Here is an 18628-nt window from a genome sequence, read left to right on the forward strand (position 1 = left end):
TCACTAATCCTATTCATACCCATCGACAAAGCAGCCGGAGCAATTTGGGAGGTTAAATGTCTTACCCGAGGACACAGCAAACATGAGTCTGCAGGAGCTGGAGATCAAACCCTCGACCTTCCAGGTGAGAGACGACCGACTCTTCCAACTTGAGCCACATGGACCGTAATGCAATCACAGAAGTCAAATTTTCAAACATAATTTGTTTGAAAATTTAAAATCTATCATCAAGCGCAATTTCTCCAATCCAGCGTTGAAATTTCCGAGCTTCAAAATGGGCATTAAATGTATCCCACCTACAAGGAGGAGCAGCAGTTCCCTCAAGAAGGAAAATAAATGTTTTTTGGATGTGACACTTTATAAGTCATGATGCATGCAGTTTGTATTTTATGACATGCAGACGCAGCTGTAGTCATGGTGGTGATAGATGCAGAGTAACAAATGCCATGTGAACATCCTCCAGGAACTCATCTTTAATCGTGGTTGGTGTTCACATTTCTGTTCTGTGTTTCACTCCTAGAACAGTAAAGGTGAACATGTAAAAAAAAAAAAACACACACAGCGAAACACAAGCCATGGTCAAAAATGATTTTTAATGTTCATTTCCACTTGTGCCGTTTCTTAACTTCAAATTTCTTCAGTGACTTGACTACATCCAGCAACAGGAAATTGGTAGAGGATGCAAACAGCAATGCCTGGCATCACAACACATATTCAAAGTATAAACCACAGAAGTTTACATTTCATGGACCTGAAATGCAGGTTTAGTCGCGTGACGGCCGTCTGACACAGCAGTCACACACACACACACACACACACACACACACACACACACACACACACACACATGACTCAACAAGGACAGGTGCAGGAGGGAGTTTGAATTTTGGTTTAAATAATGCATGAAATGTACGTAAACAACTGTTGTACATGTCCAGAAGAGCAGGAGCGGAAACAAATGCATAAGGTGGGTAACGCATATACAAAAAAAAGAAGAAAAAAAAAGGCTGAGCTGTCATAAGGTCACTTGTCAAATCTCAGATGGGTTTACTAGTAACACTGGAGTATCAGGACCAACGAGAATCCATTGAGCCTGGGCGATACTGTGAGGATGCAACTGTGGAAACCCAACCTTGTTTGATGTTGTAGCCTAACACACAAACAGGCACACTTTTATTTCAGAGATAATTCGACCTATAAAAAACACTCTGGCACCGGGGGGGTTACGATAAATCTATTTAGTGACTACGATATACAAAAAAAAGGCTTATTCCAAATCGAGTTCCCTGACATGGGAATCTACATCTGAAGACGGATTGTTTGATCAAAATGACTGAATTTATGTGCGCCCCCCCCCCCCCATGTGGACTATATTATTCTAATGGGTAGAAAGTTTCTTCAGATTACGTCATGCAACAACAATACAACAATTATTCCACTAAAAAACGACTTAACAAACAAACAGTTTCAACTTAGAAGAAAAAAAATAAAATCATATTCACAGTTATGTTCTCACATTCGTACATAACGGACCGGACATGCATGCAAAAAGAGAGAGGGAGAGAGGGAGAGAGAGAGAGAGAGAGAGAGAGAGGGTCGAAAGTGAACACAGTGTAGAAAGAGACAGCTTCTTGTCTGCCCCGTGTTCTTAAGACTGCTCCTATAATCACATACAGGCTTGTGTGCTGCTGCAATAAAGTTAAGGGACATACAGTGTATTCCACCAGGTTGATATGAGACGTGATCCTTGTACCCTTTTTTTTTTTTTTTTTTTTGCCAGGTCAAATGCAAATACAGACGGGTAGAAGGCAGACTTTGAACCATGTAATTAGAGTTACATAAAGTGCTTCTGTCAAAAAGAAACAAACAATAAAAACAGTACAAAACAGTTTTTAAAAAAAGAGGTATCAAAACAATGCACTTGGAGGAGACTGGATGTCCGGCAGACGTCAGATAGGGTTCCTGCGGTACAGACAAAATGGGCTGGGGGTTTCCTTGGTAACCAAAAGAGTTGATGAGTTCAGAGATGAGAGGATGTAAAGGAGGAGAGGGGGGGGGGGGGGAGTTGGCGGTGGATTTAACCCAGGATGAGGCTGGACTTGCCCCCGGGAGGATTCCTGCGGCCGGACGCACCTCCTGCAGCGGACTCCTCGGCTGGAGGGGCTTCTTCCTGCGGCGCCGGGGCCGCTTCGGGCTCGGCCGCCACGCAGTTTTCTGAACACACGGGCAGAGAGGCGGTTGCATTAGGAGCTATTAAAAAGGGATCAGTCGCCCACACGGGATAACCTCTGCGGCGCCGATAGCCTGGGCTGTTAATCCTCCAAGCATGAGGCCCAGGTTGGATTCTGACCTGTGGCTCCTTTCCTGCATGTCATTCCTCTCTCTGTCTCTCTCTCTCTGTCTCTCTCTCTCTCCCTGGTTTCTACCTCTATCAACTGTCTATGTAATGTAATAAGGCTGAACGATGGATTGTTTGCATGCACTAAAGTCACATCTCAGGACGTGCAATGGGACCTGAAGCATGTCTCCTGCATGTTACACCGTGCAGAGTAAAGGAGCTGACCACTGTGCATGCAGAGTCTGTGTGTCTCCTGCATGTTACACTGCACAGACTACACGCCACGATGCTGTGTGACGCTCGAGGCAGACGCTCAATCACAGATTTGAAATGAGTGTTTTCCCCACTATCAGCTACACCCCTACCCCGGTAATCCTAAATGATGAGGCCACATATATGAACGGAGCTCATACGCTGCTCAATGTTTACTATCAGTCACTACACCTGCAGCTAACCCGGTCAAGTGTTGTGGAGGTCACAGGCAGGTCAGATTACAATCACCAAGCTGCTCATGTAAACTGGTTGATGACCTTTGATTCACACAACTGCAGGCCACAAGTTTAACTGTGTCGCTCCTCCTTACCCCCCCTTCTACTCCCTCTGTGTGTGTGTGTGTGTGTGTGTGTGTGTGTGTGTGTGTGTGTGTGTGTGTGTGTCAGAGCTGCTGTCAGACGCTGGACCCAGTGTGATGAAAGTATACCAGGGACAGGGTTTTAATGACTCAAAGACCCGAATAATAAAAAAGAATATTGTGTGGGTGCTGAAGCCCACATGTACATTAGTGGTGATGTGTCAGACATCTGTTCATAGTAACACACAAATATACATGAACAAATGTCAGGAGTGGAAAATCTGTTACACAATGTGATGTGATGATGACATGTGTTCCTAGTAAGACTGGATCGATGGGTTTAGCGTTTAACGCTCAGAGGTTTTTTCCCCTTTGACTTCCTGTTTGTGCTGATTCTCTTTAAAATGACTCCTGAATTCCATCAACATGTATTCTGGTTACTTACATCAAAATAGATCAAATTTCCCTCAGACAAGGATGATCGAAGCAGTTTTTCCTTTCAGTCATGGAGTACGGTGATGTGGTCTATAGGGATGCCTCTACCAGGACACTAAAGCCATTCGATGCTGTTTATCATTCTGCACTTAACATTTTATTACCGGTGATATCTAAAGCACTTACCGGAAAGCTACCATCATATATCTCCTCCTTGTTACATTTGAACCCCGGTCCATTTTTAACTCCTGGAATATTTTACAATTTTTATCCCTTTTGGACACTTTAGAAATATTCTTCTTAACCGCCCAATGCCTGCCTGTTGCTGTTTTATTTGATTTGAATTGTTGACTCATCATCGCAGTAATTTCAAGCTTTTTAATTTATTTTCTATATTTTATTGTTCTTATCGCTCTTATTCCCTGTGGTAGCTTTAACTCTTGTTTGTGTTGTCGTGTCAATGATCTCTCTGAGAACTTAAATAAAGGTTGATGATGATGACACAAAGAGAGGGCTGTCCAAATAACACAAAAACAACTAAAAGAAACGTGTGCTTACCGTTATTGTGCGCATAATTTTCTCCATCCTGATAAAACAAGCAGAAAAGAAGCAGTCAGTATTTTATAAGCCTTCACTTGTTCTTATTCCTGATGGTGGATGTTTAAACTAAGTGATGAATTGTAAGCAGGTTCTACTTAAATGATGTCATTGTTTTCTTGTTGTGTTCTTAGTAATTAATACGCAGTGTGAGTGAATGAAAATGAAGGAAAGAAGAAGTGAAACAAAAATGAATTCATGCTCATTATAGTTCTAGAAACGTCTTCTCTACAGTTTCACTTCATGTCTGTCCCATGATGCAAGGCGTCTTACTGTAGTGGGAGCGTCTGCAGAGTTGGTGGTTTGATTTCCTCCTCTTCTCAAAGGGGCCGATGGCTCACCACACAGCACACCTGTAGCACTGCCCCCTGCAGGAACCAGGAGGACACAACAGCTCAGACTCACAGGCATACAAAACAAAGATGGTAAATGGACTTGAGAGGCTTGCCCAAAGGACACATCAGACATTGTTGCTGTTCTGTTTTTTTTTAAATGTATTCTGTCAGATCACAGTAACACCGTAGTTTCTATTTCAGGTCAGTTTGGTCGAGGTCAGAGATGTTTGAATGTACGACGACGACGACTGGCTGTTTCTGATTCTTAATGTTTCTGCTTGCTTTACTTTTTCTAATGTGATGTTGCTTCATTTTCCACATCTCAACAACTTCATTTAGTTTGAAACAGTTCATCTTTCAGGTACAACAGATACCCGAAGCTTAATCTGTTTTTTTTTTTCAATAGTAGGGTTTTTATTTCAATTACAAGAAGGTGGACACAGGGTCCCTAAATCTTTCTAAAATAACTCCAGTTTCCTTTTATCATGTATCTTAAATCTTATCTTAATCTTAATCTTGTATGTCGATTTTTCCACAAGAACACAAATTGACGAATCTTAAATGTATTGATTGATGCTTGCTCTGTATCCGTCTTTCCCTCCTTAAGCATTTTGCTCGTTTTGCTTGTAAGAAACAAAAGTCTGGACGTTCAGACTCTCCTCTTTAGTCTCTGGGAAAGTCCGTCTCTGTCGGACAGAAATCATCAGTTTCATTATGTTGAGGATTATATGATGAACTTTCACCCAGAGGCGTTGGATTACTCTGCATGCCAATAAAAAGTCAGTGTGTTCATTGAGCATTGATAATCACTGATCCAGTTGTTGGATGCAGACACATCCAGCTGCAGATGTTCTCCCTGATGTGTGTTTGTGGACGATCTTGTTTTTTGTGTAAATGGAGCTTGGAGTTTTTTGTTTCTAAATTGTGTTATTGAAGTCATAACTGAATGTCTCAACAGGCTGCTCTGTGTTAACCATCCTGCCTAACAATCCTCCATTCATCTTCACTTACAGATATCATGCAAACCCATAGAACAATATACAAAATCACACTTTAGCCTCCTCGGCATAGTCAGGTGTTACTGTAGGTCATACGGTTATCACAGGAAACAGTTTGTTGTAACGGGCAACCATCTCCATGCCCTTGTTGAGAGAACTCGGGACCCCGAATACTGAAATCAAAACTGGAGCATTGTGTTGGATTTTTGGGAAAGTACAACTTCACAGAGTGGAATGTGTAAAAAGTCCTGACCCTCGCCCTGTCCCACACTTTTCCTACATGCTTCCTGCTGTGCCTCACGGGAAAAAGTCCAGATCAAGGAATTTTACCTTTTTTTACAACAACACTGTTCACACTAATCTTTCTTGCCAGAAGTATGCAGCTATGTGCCGCTGTAAGGGAGCTCTCATTAGAACGACAGGCTTTTGACTGTTTTCATGCCAAGCCACAATGTTAATGTTACTGCATATCTCAGTGAGGGAAGTCGTCATGCAAATGCTTTCAATATGCATGTGAGTGGGACAAACAATGCGTAAAAGTAGGAGATTTACGGGAAACACATTTGACGGATTTTCTCATTAGATGACGTGAACTCAAAAGCCGGATTTCTTTTGTTTTAAAGGTCACATATCCTCCTCCTCTTCAACCAGTTTAATTTAGTCTCAGAGCTCTTTGGGCTTTGATCCTTCCCCTGGGAGGGGATGTGTCTCGGTGCTTTCTCCCTCCCTGTCCATTTCTTAACTGTGAGAAGGCAGACTCAGAGGGGCCGAACAAACACCTAGCTGTGGGAGTGTCACCCACCTGGGGTAGGGGCTACTGCCCTTTGTGATGTCATGAAGGGAAAATCTCCAAACGGCCTGTTTGAGCACACATTTTCTGAAAAGAGGAGCAGGTAAAAAGACGGAGAGGATGGACTTTTCTCATCATTGGGGGGGTTTGAAGACAGACTAGAGACACATGTTAGTGTAGCTGATGAACCTTCTGATGCTCTATTTCAGATCGTCCAGGCTTATTGGACCTCTGCTTCATTTACACACGTTTTCCTCTACCAGGGTCGTTTCTCAAACCGCTCCTTCCCAACTCACACTCTTGGTAAATGAAGAGTCACTGTGGTGTCTCCAGTGTGCTCGGTCAATGTAGATATTTAAAACTTAGAAATTCATAGACAATATTTATAAATAATATAACTTTTTTTTTTTTTTTTGCTTTAATTGTAGAGATAGGACAGTGGATAGAGTCAGAAATCAGGAAGAGAGAGAGAGAGAGAGAGAGAGAGAGAGGGAGAGAGAGAGAGAGAGAGAGAGAGTGGGGAATGACATGCGGGAAAGGAGCCACAGGTTGGATTTGAACCTGGAGGAGTACACCTGCTTGGAGGAGTACCCCTCTCCTCTCCTCCCCTCTCCCTCCCCTCTCCTCTCCTCTCTCTCCCCTCCTCCCCTCCCCTCTGCTCTCCTCTCCCCTCCTCTCCTCCCCTCTCCTCTCCCCTCCTCTCCTCCCCTCTCCTCTCCCCTCCTCTCCTCCCCTCTCCTCTCCCCTCCTCTCTCTCCCCTCCTCCCCTCCCCTCTGCTCTCCTCTCCCCTCCTCTCCTCCCCTCCTCTCCCCTCCTCTCTCCCCTCTCCTCTGCTCTCCTCTCCTCCCCTCTCCTCTCCCCTCCTCTCCTCTCCTCTCCTCTCCTCTCTCTCCTCTCCTCCCCTCTCCTCCTCTCCTCCCCTCTCCTCTCCCCTCCTCTCTCTCCCCTCCTCCCCTCCCCTCTGCTCTCCTCTCCCCTCCTCTCCTCCCCTCCTCTCCCCTCCTCTCTCCCCTCTCCTCTGCTCTCCTCTCCTCCCCTCTCCTCTCCCCTCCTCTCCTCTCCTCTCCTCTCTCTCCTCTCCTCCCCTCTCCTCCTCTCCTCCCCTCTCCTCTCTCTCCTCTCCCCTCCTCCCCTCTCCTCTCCCCTCCTCTCCTCTCCCCTCCTCTCTCTCATCTCCCCTCTCCTCTCCCCTCTGCTCTCCTCTCCCCTCCTCTCCTCCCCTCTCCTCCTCTCCTCCCCTCTCCTCTCTCTCCTCTCCCCTCCTCCCCTCTCCTCTCCCCTCCTCTCCTCTCCCCTCCTCTCTCTCATCTCCCCTCTCCTCTCCCCTCTGCTCTCCTCTCCCCTCCCCTCCTCCCCTCTCCTCTCCCCTCCTCTCCTCTCCCCTCCTCTCTCTCATCTCCCCTCTCCTCTCCCCTCTGCTCTCCTCTCCCCTCCTCTCCTCCCCTCTCCTCTCCTCTCCTCTCCCCTCCTCTCTCTCCTCTCTCTCCCCTCTCCTCTCCTCTCCCCTCTCCTCTCCCCTCCTCTCCCCTCCTCTCTCTCCTCTCCCCTCCTCTCCTCCCCTCTCCTCTCCTCTCCTCTCTCTCCTCTCCTCTCCTCTCCTCTCTCTCCTCTCCTCTCCTCTCCTCTCTCTCCTCTCCTCCCCTCTCCTCTCCCCTCCTCTCCTCTCCCCTCCTCTCTCTCATCTCCCCTCTCCTCTCCCCTCTGCTCTCCTCTCCCCTCCCCTCCTCCCCTCTCCTCTCCCCTCCTCTCCTCTCCCCTCCTCTCTCTCATCTCCCCTCTCCTCTCCCCTCTGCTCTCCTCTCCCCTCCTCTCCTCCCCTCTCCTCTCCTCTCCTCTCCCCTCCTCTCTCTCCTCTCTCTCCCCTCTCCTCTCCTCTCCCCTCTCCTCTCCCCTCCTCTCCCCTCCTCTCTCTCCTCTCCCCTCCTCTCCTCCCCTCTCCTCTCCTCTCCTCTCCTCTCCTCTCTCTCCTCTCCTCTCCTCTCCTCTCTCTCCTCTCCCCTCCTCTCCTCCCCTCTCCTCCTCTCCTCCCCTCTCCTCTCTCTCCTCTCCCCTCCTCCCCTCTCCTCTCCCCTCCTCTCCTCTCCCCTCCTCTCTCTCATCTCCCCTCTCCTCTCCCCTCTGCTCTCCTCTCCTCTCCCCTCTGCTCTCCTCTCCCCTCCCCTCCTCCCCTCTCCTCTCCCCTCCTCTCCTCTCCCCTCCTCTCTCTCATCTCCCCTCTCCTCTCCCCTCTGCTCTCCTCTCCCCTCCTCTCCTCCCCTCTCCTCTCCTCTCCTCTCCTCTCCTCTCCCCTCCTCTCTCTCCTCTCTCTCCCCTCTCCTCTCCTCTCCCCTCCTCTCCCCTCCTCTCTCTCCTCTCCCCTCCTCTCCTCCCCTCTCCTCTCCTCTCCTCTCCTCTCCCCTCCTCTCCTCTCCCCTCCTCTCCTCTCTCTCCTCTCCTCCTCTCTCCTCTCCTCTCCTCTCCTCTCCTCTCCTCTCTCTCCTCTCCCGAGGTGAGAAATGAAGGTTTGGACAGCGGCTGTTGAAATATTGAGCAGATTCAAAATTTGACTTGGCTTATACCTTCTTAAATTGAAAAGGTGCTTATGGAATATTCAGCCACAAATAACGACTGGTCTGAATGTCAATGATAACATGATGAACCTTTAACTAATGTCAATAATACGGAGTGAGATCAGACATTTCACAGGCTAGCTCAATACCCACCAGCTGCATTGCCAATGCTGCATCCAACAGTTTGGTATGCATGAGTCAGAGTATCTTGGCAGCTGCACACATTCTCCCTACAAGTTTTTCTTTCTTTTCTAAACCACAACTTTGTGGCGGAATTATCAATTTTCTGTGTATGAAGAGTACACAGAAGAGTGGCACCTCAGGAGAGCCGTAGCAGTCTGGTTGTTTGTGCTCATGCATGACTGAGCACAGCCCAGACGGCAACTGTTTGACTCAGTGACGATGAGGAAACGACATGTTGAAAAATAAGAGAAGTCGATTCTGTTCAAAGAAGAGAGCCATTCAGACTCTGTTTAGTCAAGGTTTGAAATACTGTGAGGGTTTGAGGCGCATTTGTTTACACAAAGAGAGAAGTAAAAGGAGGAAGAGGGAAATATTTGAGGAAGAATGTGTGAAACTGTAGAAATCATTTCAGCCTGTGAGCACAAACTATTTCTTAATATATCCTCTTCAGGTATGTTTGTGTTTGTTAAGATAAACATTTAGATCCCCCACTGTGGGAAATGTAGTTACAGCAGCTCAAGCAAGCTCACCAACAGCTTGTTAGTTAAAGACAGAAGAAGACTCTATGGTAAGTAAATGTAAAGGGTTTCCTGTTTAGACAGAAGACACATGTTTACACTGCAGAGAAACAAAAACGTTTTATGTGTTGGGAACAAGCATCAACCTCCAGAGTTGAAAAATTAAGCCAATGTGGAAGTGAAAAACCCTGAAGGTCATTGAGTATCCACTAGAGGTTGGCTGCAGAAGCCTCTGGAAGTCACGCACACACACACCCATTAAAAAATGTTTACAGCCTGGTTAAAAAAACCAAATAGTTCTGATTAGTTATCGTCGTCACTGGCACACACTGTAGAGGGGATGAACGAAATGAACCAATATTAGGCATCTAGGACTTCTACTTGTGTTGCTGTGTTGTCCAAACAGTTATTGTTATCGTTTCATTTTGTCTAAAAGAAACAAAAACTGCAGATATCGGGTCATTTTAACGAGAGCAGCTTGGTCAGTTCACAGGTCGGCAGATACTGGCGTTTCTAAAGTTCTTCTAGTGTCTCATAAAGATGCAAAAGTGACATTTAAGTCTCTTACAAAAAGAGAGCAGGGAAGGTGCAACAGAGGTGATATTGCAGATATTGCACAAATCCACTGACTACTGAAACCTGGCCGATGATTGTGAGCTGTTGAGTCAGTGTGCAGGAGGATGTTTGATCATTAAGAACAAGACAGGTCCTGATTCTGGGTGTGTAGACTTCTTTTTTTTTGTTTTTATGTCATCAAAACAAGATGGATAATGTCTGCTTCTTACTAGACTGGTATCAATATTTACATTCTGGTATTGTGACAACCTTAGTGGTTACCCTGATTCATTACCAGCCTCTCAAAGGGGGTGCGACTCTTTGGGTAAGAGTTACACACGATAGACAGATTTTGTCTCGCTTTTACAAACATCCCTCGACTGACAACTTCCCTTTTCAGATGTGAACTCAACACTCTCCTTTGTTTAGGCTTTGAAGTTAGGTACTCTGTCGTCTCACAGCGAGTCATACTAAAATATCAAAGCAGACGGTGTCACACCATCTTCTAATTTTGGATATGTCACCGACAGAAAAGTGGAGGAACTGATACGTTCAGGTCAAGCCCTCCTTTGATGAGAATCTGGGTAACAAAGCCTTCAATACACGTCTATTTGAAACCCTGTACTGTTGAGAGTTCACACCTACGCCTCATCCCGGGAGCTTGAGACGATTCTCAAAACAACACAAAGTCAAAATTATTTGTTAACTTGAACCTTTCTTATCGTGATGGCAGGGACAAACGAAAAGAGGGGCAGCTAAGCAGACCCCCAAAATGTGTGGGCCAACATCAACTTCAAGTATTTCCCAAACAATTAGTAGAGATGCACGATCCACTATTTTTCAGATGCGATACATACAGTATGTACCCATATTGATGTTTTTAACGCGTAATTAATCATGTTATTAATGTTGTTGGTATTCTGTGTGAGGCTACACGAAGCTGTAGAAAACCCAGCAGAGCAAAAATACATTCATATTAAAATGTTTCAAAGAAATGTGTTTGAACTTTGTCGTGGTTTCACATACAAACAGGAAGCAGCAACAACTGAAAGGTTTTCAAAATAAATCTTTTAAACTAGAGTGTCTCGTGTCCACCTATTGTTCTTTCAGGGCAGTAAAGGCGCTGGCTTTGCGCTCGCTTGCATGAAGCGTTTGTGCGCTGAGAAGAAAATCGCTGCACCTGTCCGTCCTGTCTCTATGACAACAGTCTGTTTATCACCCAATCAGACACGGAGCAAAAAGGATGTGGGTACAAGACACGATCTGTAGGCGGCAAAACTACGGGAACTATACATTTGTAAAAGAGCGCCAGTGACGTCAACAACGCCTTTCTGAAAAGATTAAAGGATTTCTAAAGGAATTTGCACAAAAAAGGCGGAACGCTGTGAAAGAAGATGCTGAGCGCTGCGCCTTTTCTCCTGCTGCTGGGAATGCTCCCTCCTTATTAAACAATTGAAAAAAGACGCTGGCAATCAGAAAAAAAAAAGATAGGATAGAATTGAACTTCGGATCACCTAGAGCTGTTCCACGTTGTCATGGAGACGATTCTGTTTTCTGTATTCTGTCAGATCACAGTAACACCGTAGTTTGTATTTCAGGGCAGTTTGGTCGAGGTCAGAGATGTTTGAATGTACGACGACGACGACTGGCTGTTTCTGATTCTTAATGTTTCTGCTTGCTTTACTTTTTCTAATGTGATGTTGCTTCATTTTCCACATCTCAACAACTTCATTTAGTTTGACACAGTTCATCTTTCAGGTACAACAGATACCCGAAGCTTAATCCGTGTTTTTCCATCCAATAGTAGGGTTTTTATTTCAATTACAAGAAGGTGGACACAGGGCCAAAGGTCCCTAAATCTTTCTAAAATAACTCATGTTCTCCCTGATGTGTGTTTGTGGACGATCTTGTTTTTTGTGTAAATGGAGCTCGGAGTTTGTTTTTTCTAAATTGTGTTAATGAAGTCATAACTGAATGTCTCAACAGGCTGCTCTGTGTTAACCATCCTGCCTAACAATCCTCCATTCATCTTCACTTACAGATATCATGCAAACCCATAGAACAATATACAAAATCACACTTTAGCCTCCTCGGCATAGTCAGGTGTTACTGTAGGTCATACGGTTATCACAGGAAACAGTTTGTTGTGCCGGGCAACCATCTCCATGCCCTCGTTGAGAGAACTCGGGACCCCGAATACTGAAATCAAAACTGGAGCATTGTGTTGGATTTGTGGGAAAGTACAACTTCACAGAGTGGAATGTGTAAAAAGTCCTGACCGTCGCCCTCTCACACACACAAAAAAGATAGGCGGCAGAGGGCCTAAGAATTGAACTTCGGATCAACATAGAGCTGTTCCATGTCGTCTGAACGTTGTCATGGAGACGATTCATGGACACTTGACGCAGTTCAGTCTGACGGTCTTTAAAGAGTGCACAATGATCTTTCTTGAGAACTAATCATTTCCTCTCTGAATGATGCCTTTAAATTCTGTAATAAACTCAAAGACCGGAGGCGGCTCAGCTCGACATCAATACTTCAGCTGTGTGCATGTTTGAGAAGATCCTGATTGGTGGAGCCGCAGCCCTGATTGACTATGTAATAAAACTTGGCTTGGAGGGAAATCAATAGATCTTTGGGCATCTCAACTCAAGGTTAAGCAAATCTTATGCTTATGTATTCAGCTGTCAGAGGTTTGAAGTAGTGTTGGTCAAATTTAAAAGGTTGGGGTTACAATATCCTGTATGCTAGGCAGAATGTACCTGGTGGGTTGTTCCTTCGATTAGCATAGAGGTCCTCTGGTTCAGCGAACACACTGGAGGCCATCTTGTCTTTCTTGACAGGGGGCTTATCTTGATCTGCACCAAACGAAATGTTGGAGCCGCCACCAGGAGGGCGCAGAACTCTGGCAAAGTGAGAGATGGGAGAAAATGTTATTTACAACATGATTGTAGCAGCTGAATTTTTCTGCAGCCTCCTGTCGTCGTTCTAAAATTAGAATCCATTCATCGGCAGCTGCCGTCTCAACCTAACTTTCAGACGACCTAACAACAGGCTGAGAGCTGGAGCAGAGGCGGGTTTTAAGCCTCCTGACAAACCGTTACATCGCGCCCGCCTGTCAATCATGTCAGCTATGTGCCTAACTATGAATAACACGTATCACTCATAAAATCAAAACCGATGTGTTATTGTTATTACCCCCCCCCCCCCCCCCCCCCCCCTCCCGTCTGAGACATGAGCTAATAAGACCCATTTCATTTTTCTACCAGGTTGTAAGTAAACAAGTTTATCTCTGTTGTAAAAACAAGTTTTTTTTAATGGGTGTGTATGTGACTTCCGGGGCTCTGAGCCAGCCTCTAGTGGACGCTCGACGTACTGCAGGATTTTACACAACAGGTTACTGCTTGGTTCGAATCCAGCCTCAGCCTTTTGCTGCATGCCGTCCTCCGCTTTCTCCCAACGTTTCCTGTCTCTCTTCAGCTGTCCTACCCGATAGATAGATAGATACTTTATTGATCACGAGGGAAATTCAAAGCATCCAGTAGCAGGTTACAAAGACATACATGACATGAAACAATTATTACAAATTAACCCCCCCTCCCATACATATATATTAACCTGAAAAAAAAGATTTAAAGAATACCCCTAGACCAGGGATGGGCAACTTCGTTCACAGCAAGGGGCCACATTCATTTAATTCTCACTGCCAGAGGGCCAAATAGTAGAATACAAAAAACAATTACAGTCAATTATGTCTCAAATTTAACTCAACATATACCAGTGATCAAATATTATTATGGACATATTTCTGCTTTTCATGATTTCATGGCAGATTTTGTCAATGTTTTTCTTCATGTTTCCAATTAATTGATGTGTGACCTGAGGGCCACGTTGAGGGGTTGATGGGGGCCTCATGTGGCCGACCCCTGGCCCTAGACCAATCAAACTTAAACTGTGCAATTAAAAAATAGACTTATACAAGAAAATGTACGTAACCTGTGCAGGGATAAAAAAATATATGTGCAATTTAAACAAGAACCTAAAAACAGTTGAGGGAAAAAATCTGTAATTGAAGGCAAATATCGCCCAAATATAAAACTTTGTATATTTTTTTGGTGTAAGAGTGTTTAAATGTGATAAATGCACGTGATGCAGATGTTGTCATATCAATGAGTGATGGTGTTTAATAATCATATTCTCACAATAACTGAGCAGCCAACACGCACAGGTGGTCATAACGTTATTTGCAGGGCAGGCTGATAAAAGATGGCTTATTGTACCTCACTGATCATCATGATAAGTGAGCTGAGATCCGTGTGGGCCCCACCCAGCTGAAAGGACAGACCTCACATATACACAGTCTTAATCGTGCAATAAGCAGAAAATTTAAAAACAAAACGAGTAAATATAACCTCATGATGATGCAAACCTCATGCTCATGCTTTTTTTTTTTTTTTGTAACATGAAGTGTGCAGCTGGCTGAGTCTGAATGTGCTAGCCTAGCTACAATAGGGAGGGTGCATGTGTGCTCTCAGACTAGCTAGCGTTGATGGGAATGGTCCATCCCAAGCAGACAAAACGGGAAGGTGTGGTACTGAGCTAATCTTTAGCATCTTCCTCCCAACACATCCAGCATCTTTCCACCCCTGAAGCGGAGAGGAAATAACACCAAACCGGGCTCATTTGTCCTCAATCTCTTTTGTTAGCTGTGTAGCTTCGAGGTAAACGTTGTTAAGAGGATGCTAAAGGTGATGAAGGAGATTTTTGAACGACGCCTTTTTTCTTTACCTCGAGCTGCTTTTTGAGCCGGGCTCCATCCCTTGATAATTGGTGGTCGTCGTCATTTCGATTGAGAAGTCGTACAGTATTTATAAAGAAGAGGAAGGAGGAGGAAGAAATACGCGATATTCACTTTGATAAACGGCACTTTCACCGACTCATCATTGTCTGTAGTAAGCCGGTGGTTCCCCAAGAAAAAATCAACCTGCCTCGCTTCTGTCTGGAGTGGATCTGTGTAAAGCTCGCCGGAATGAGGCGTCACTTCCTGCGAATGTTTTCAAAATAAAACACGCCCGCTGCGTTAAATTTAAATTTAGGCGATTTTTTTTTCATTATCTCAAACTTTAAATCAAATCATCTTAATAGTTTAACGTATATTCGTGATTTTAAGTTAAAAAATCTGTACGTTTCGATTCAGCAAAAAAAAGAAACGAAGTGTAAGTTGAAACTACAAACGTAGTATATCCGGTCGTAAGGGCGCTCTTTACAACCTCCATAGGGTATCACACAGATGCTGGTGCAGTTAAAACTAGGGTGGTCACTTACTGTATCAGATTTTTTTTTTTTTTAATTTACACAGGATACTAGTGAAAATAAATATTGATAGCCCTTTCGATACCATGGCAACGGAAAATAAAGTCCAAGGTACAGACATTTATTACAAATAAAATGCAGAAGGAAAACTCCTGCACACTGTGTAAGTTGCACAAATATGTTGGCCACATTTGAGACTGTCTTTTGCTCAAATATAAGACTAAAATCTTAATAAAAAATTCAAAAAAAGCTTGGGTACTTTCGATGCTGTCAATCATTACAATAATAGAGATTGTAACGTTTTAAAACACTGGGGATGGAAACAGCATTTGAATATTTCATATTCTAGCTTGAATTTCAGAGAAAAGTCTGTCTGTAATTTGATCCTGTGACATAAATCAAGCCTATGATTTCATACATTTAAAACCTAGAAGCAACGTTTTCAAGTCCAAGCGGATTTCATCCTCCGGAGGATGAGCCTCCGGCTGAAATCCTCCGGCTTGGATGAGCCTGTTAAGGTACCCCAAAATGTTTTTTTAAGGCCTATAGGCACCAAACAGTGGGTCATTTTATGTCTTCAATAACCAGAAACATTTCAAGTAAGCTCCTGCACATGGACCTAATTGGACAAATACATTAGCAACATTTCTGGTACTAAATCATTGTGAATGCATTTGTGCAATGGAGACCATGTCACCTCCTGTGCTCTCTGTAAGAGACAGACATCATTTGCCTAAATCGCCCTAGCCCTGTCACATTCCATTACAAGCTGAAATGAGATGGTAAACGTGAGAGATTTCTGCCAGTCATTGTTGTGATTTATGGCTCATAATATTGTTTCACAATGATAAAATATGGGCATATTATACATTTCCTGAATCCTTAGAGGCTTGTGAGTATTCCAGTTTCTGTGTTTTGTGTCCCTGATGTTCCTAGATGTCACAGGGCTAAATGAGAAAGTATATTTTAGGCGGAAATTGGGGGAAATGTGTGTTTTTTACAATTTCAAGAGCCACAGTTACCTCAATGTATGACATAAAGATTCACAATTGGTCTTGAATGGAAGCCAGGAATGTCCCCTTTAAAATGATACCAAACACAATAGTATTTAACATTGACAAATGTCCTGAACAATAGCTTAAACCAGGATATGCACCAGCATCTAAAATGCATTTCAGTTTGGGGGGGGGGGGGGGTCTCTTCATGAGCTGATTACTGTGACTCAGCTACCACTCAGGAAAGTCTATCATACCAAAATATAATCTACAGACATGGACATTTTCAAAAATCATCACTAACCTTTGCCACCTTGAGTGGTACCGACAAATTAAATTTTGGACTCTGGCCCATGGACTAAAAGGGCATCTCTGTCTTTTGTCAGATATCATATCGGGGCATCTTTGCGTTTTAGATATGACTGAAGATCTGTCTTTGCATCGTCTTAAAACATGTGATATCCTAAAGTATGCCTTTACTTTAAAGATAGGACGGTGGATAGAATTGGAAATTGGGGAGAGAGAGAGAGCAGGAAATGACATGTGGAAAGAAGCCACAGGTTGGATTCAAACCTCTGCCCTCTGCTCTGAGGACTAGGAATCCTTTTATAGGACGACCACACTAAGCGCTAAGCTACTGGCGCCCAAAGCCATTGAACCTTTCAACAACCTTGGCAGACCATTGAGGAGAAGACCATTTCTCAGGCTTACATTTCAACAACAAGTAAATAGCTGTCTGTAATTTGATCCACATAAATAAAACCTGTGGTTACTATCTTGCACAGGTTGCAAGGCCAAGAAGAGCTTTCCTCGTGTATTAAGACAGATGTTTGTTTTCTAAATTTAAAAGAATACAAATATTATGAACCAATAATAATTCTGTTAAGGCAGCGTGAGGCTAAATTAGTTTTGTAGCTGACTGCAGTTTAACATGAAGATCTTCCAGGAGCCTTTTCCCCCCCACTGTGTGTTGATGATGGAAGAAGACCAATAAATCCAGACAATAAGAAACAGTGCAGTGTTATGTGGGCGCTCAACTTCCCGTGTTGACAAAAGGTCACTTCCCCTGACTGAGAGGCAGATAGTTGTTTCCTCATTAAAGACAGCTGAGCTCAAACAGCGGTGTCAGGAGAGTCATGAGATCAGTGCAACAATCACACGCACATCTTGACTTTATAGTCACATCTTCTTCTAAAGATTAAAAGATGACAAATAAATTGTTAAATAAATTGAATTATTTTACGGCAGCTTGAAAAGGATCTTTGTCGTTTTTTCACTCACATCTGGTTAAAAGGTTTTGTGTTGCAAGCTCAAACACTTAAAGACAATAACATTAAAAAGAGTCAACAAATGTTTTTGTAAATAGGTTTTTTAGTGGGTCCTTTCATCCGTCATGAAGAGAGGACAGATCTGTCACAGAATGGAGACATATAAGTACTGGTAGTCCTTTGCTCAATTCTGTCACAGGTCTGACATCCTCAGCAGTTTTCATTTTAATTATAAATTTTCCCAACCTAATTCTTTATCACAAAGTATTTTATTTTCTGTAGTTAATCTTTTTGTTGTTCGTTATTTGTTCTTATTTCTGTCCTTCGGTGAACTTGTGACTTAATTTGAGAAATTATCTTGGTGTATGTATGCTGAAAGGTAAAATAATAAAACACTTAAAGGTGCACTATGGAGATTTGGTAGAGAAATTTGAAAGTTGGAGAAGTGAAACAATGAACATACACCACAGAATCTGTACACTTCTCCAACTTAAACATTGCTCTACCAAAACTCCATAATGCACCTTTAAAGGGGACATATTGGGAAAAATCCACTTCTACAGTGTTTTTGAACATATATTTGGGTAACCTGAGTGTCTACTGACCCACAACATGTGTAATAAACTCATCCAGTCCTTTGTTTGTGGTCTGCATAAGTCCTACAACACAGAGAAAAATGCTCCGTTTCAAATGTGCTCTCCTTGTGATGTCACAGTGGGATTCTGGTAAAAAAGAAAATCCCCTCCTCTCCCCTGGTATCTCCACCCCCAGACTAGAGCAAAACTTTTGAGCAGGTCCTCCATTTTTATTCTCACTACAGAGGAGTGATGTCTACGGGGAAAACTCAGGGGGGGGTCATTACATTTAAAGAGACACACACACCAAAACGGAGCGTTCTGAGAGAGCTGGTTTATACAGGGTCACAAACCTCCTCTGGTGCTTGATTCATGTTATATTTTGACCAAAGCACAGCACAGATGTTTCATTTAGACCACAGGGGGACTGTTTGAAAAGGTGGAGAAGAGGGATAATATGTCCTCTTTAAGATGTTTTTAATGTTAGTATTTGAATTCCCCTGTGATCAATTAAGAATATCTATCAACGTTTTACATACTAGACTTCATCATAGTTACTGATGTATACTCCTCAGAGTATCTGTAAGACAAAAACACGGGACATGTG

At 43.7% G+C, this 18628-nt stretch overlaps 1 protein-coding gene across 1 annotated transcript; it reads right to left on the bottom strand.

The window, feature by feature from the left end:
* Positions 1-574: 574 nt before the first annotated feature.
* jpt1a (Jupiter microtubule associated homolog 1a) lies at positions 575-14861 on the bottom strand. The gene is made up of 5 exons (XM_061062076.1): positions 14659-14861; positions 12633-12775; positions 4215-4309; positions 3903-3930; positions 575-2214 (listed from the first exon to the last, which is right to left on the bottom strand). Exons 1-5 carry the CDS (start codon positions 14712-14714, stop codon positions 2078-2080), a joined length of 459 nt encoding a protein of 152 aa, XP_060918059.1. The 5' UTR covers positions 14715-14861; the 3' UTR covers positions 575-2077.
* Positions 14862-18628: the final 3767 nt, after the last annotated feature.

The sequence above is a fragment of the Labrus mixtus genome, chromosome 2 (assembly GCF_963584025.1).
Source record: "Labrus mixtus chromosome 2, fLabMix1.1, whole genome shotgun sequence".
NCBI classification, from domain to species: Eukaryota; Metazoa; Chordata; class Actinopteri; order Labriformes; family Labridae; genus Labrus; species Labrus mixtus.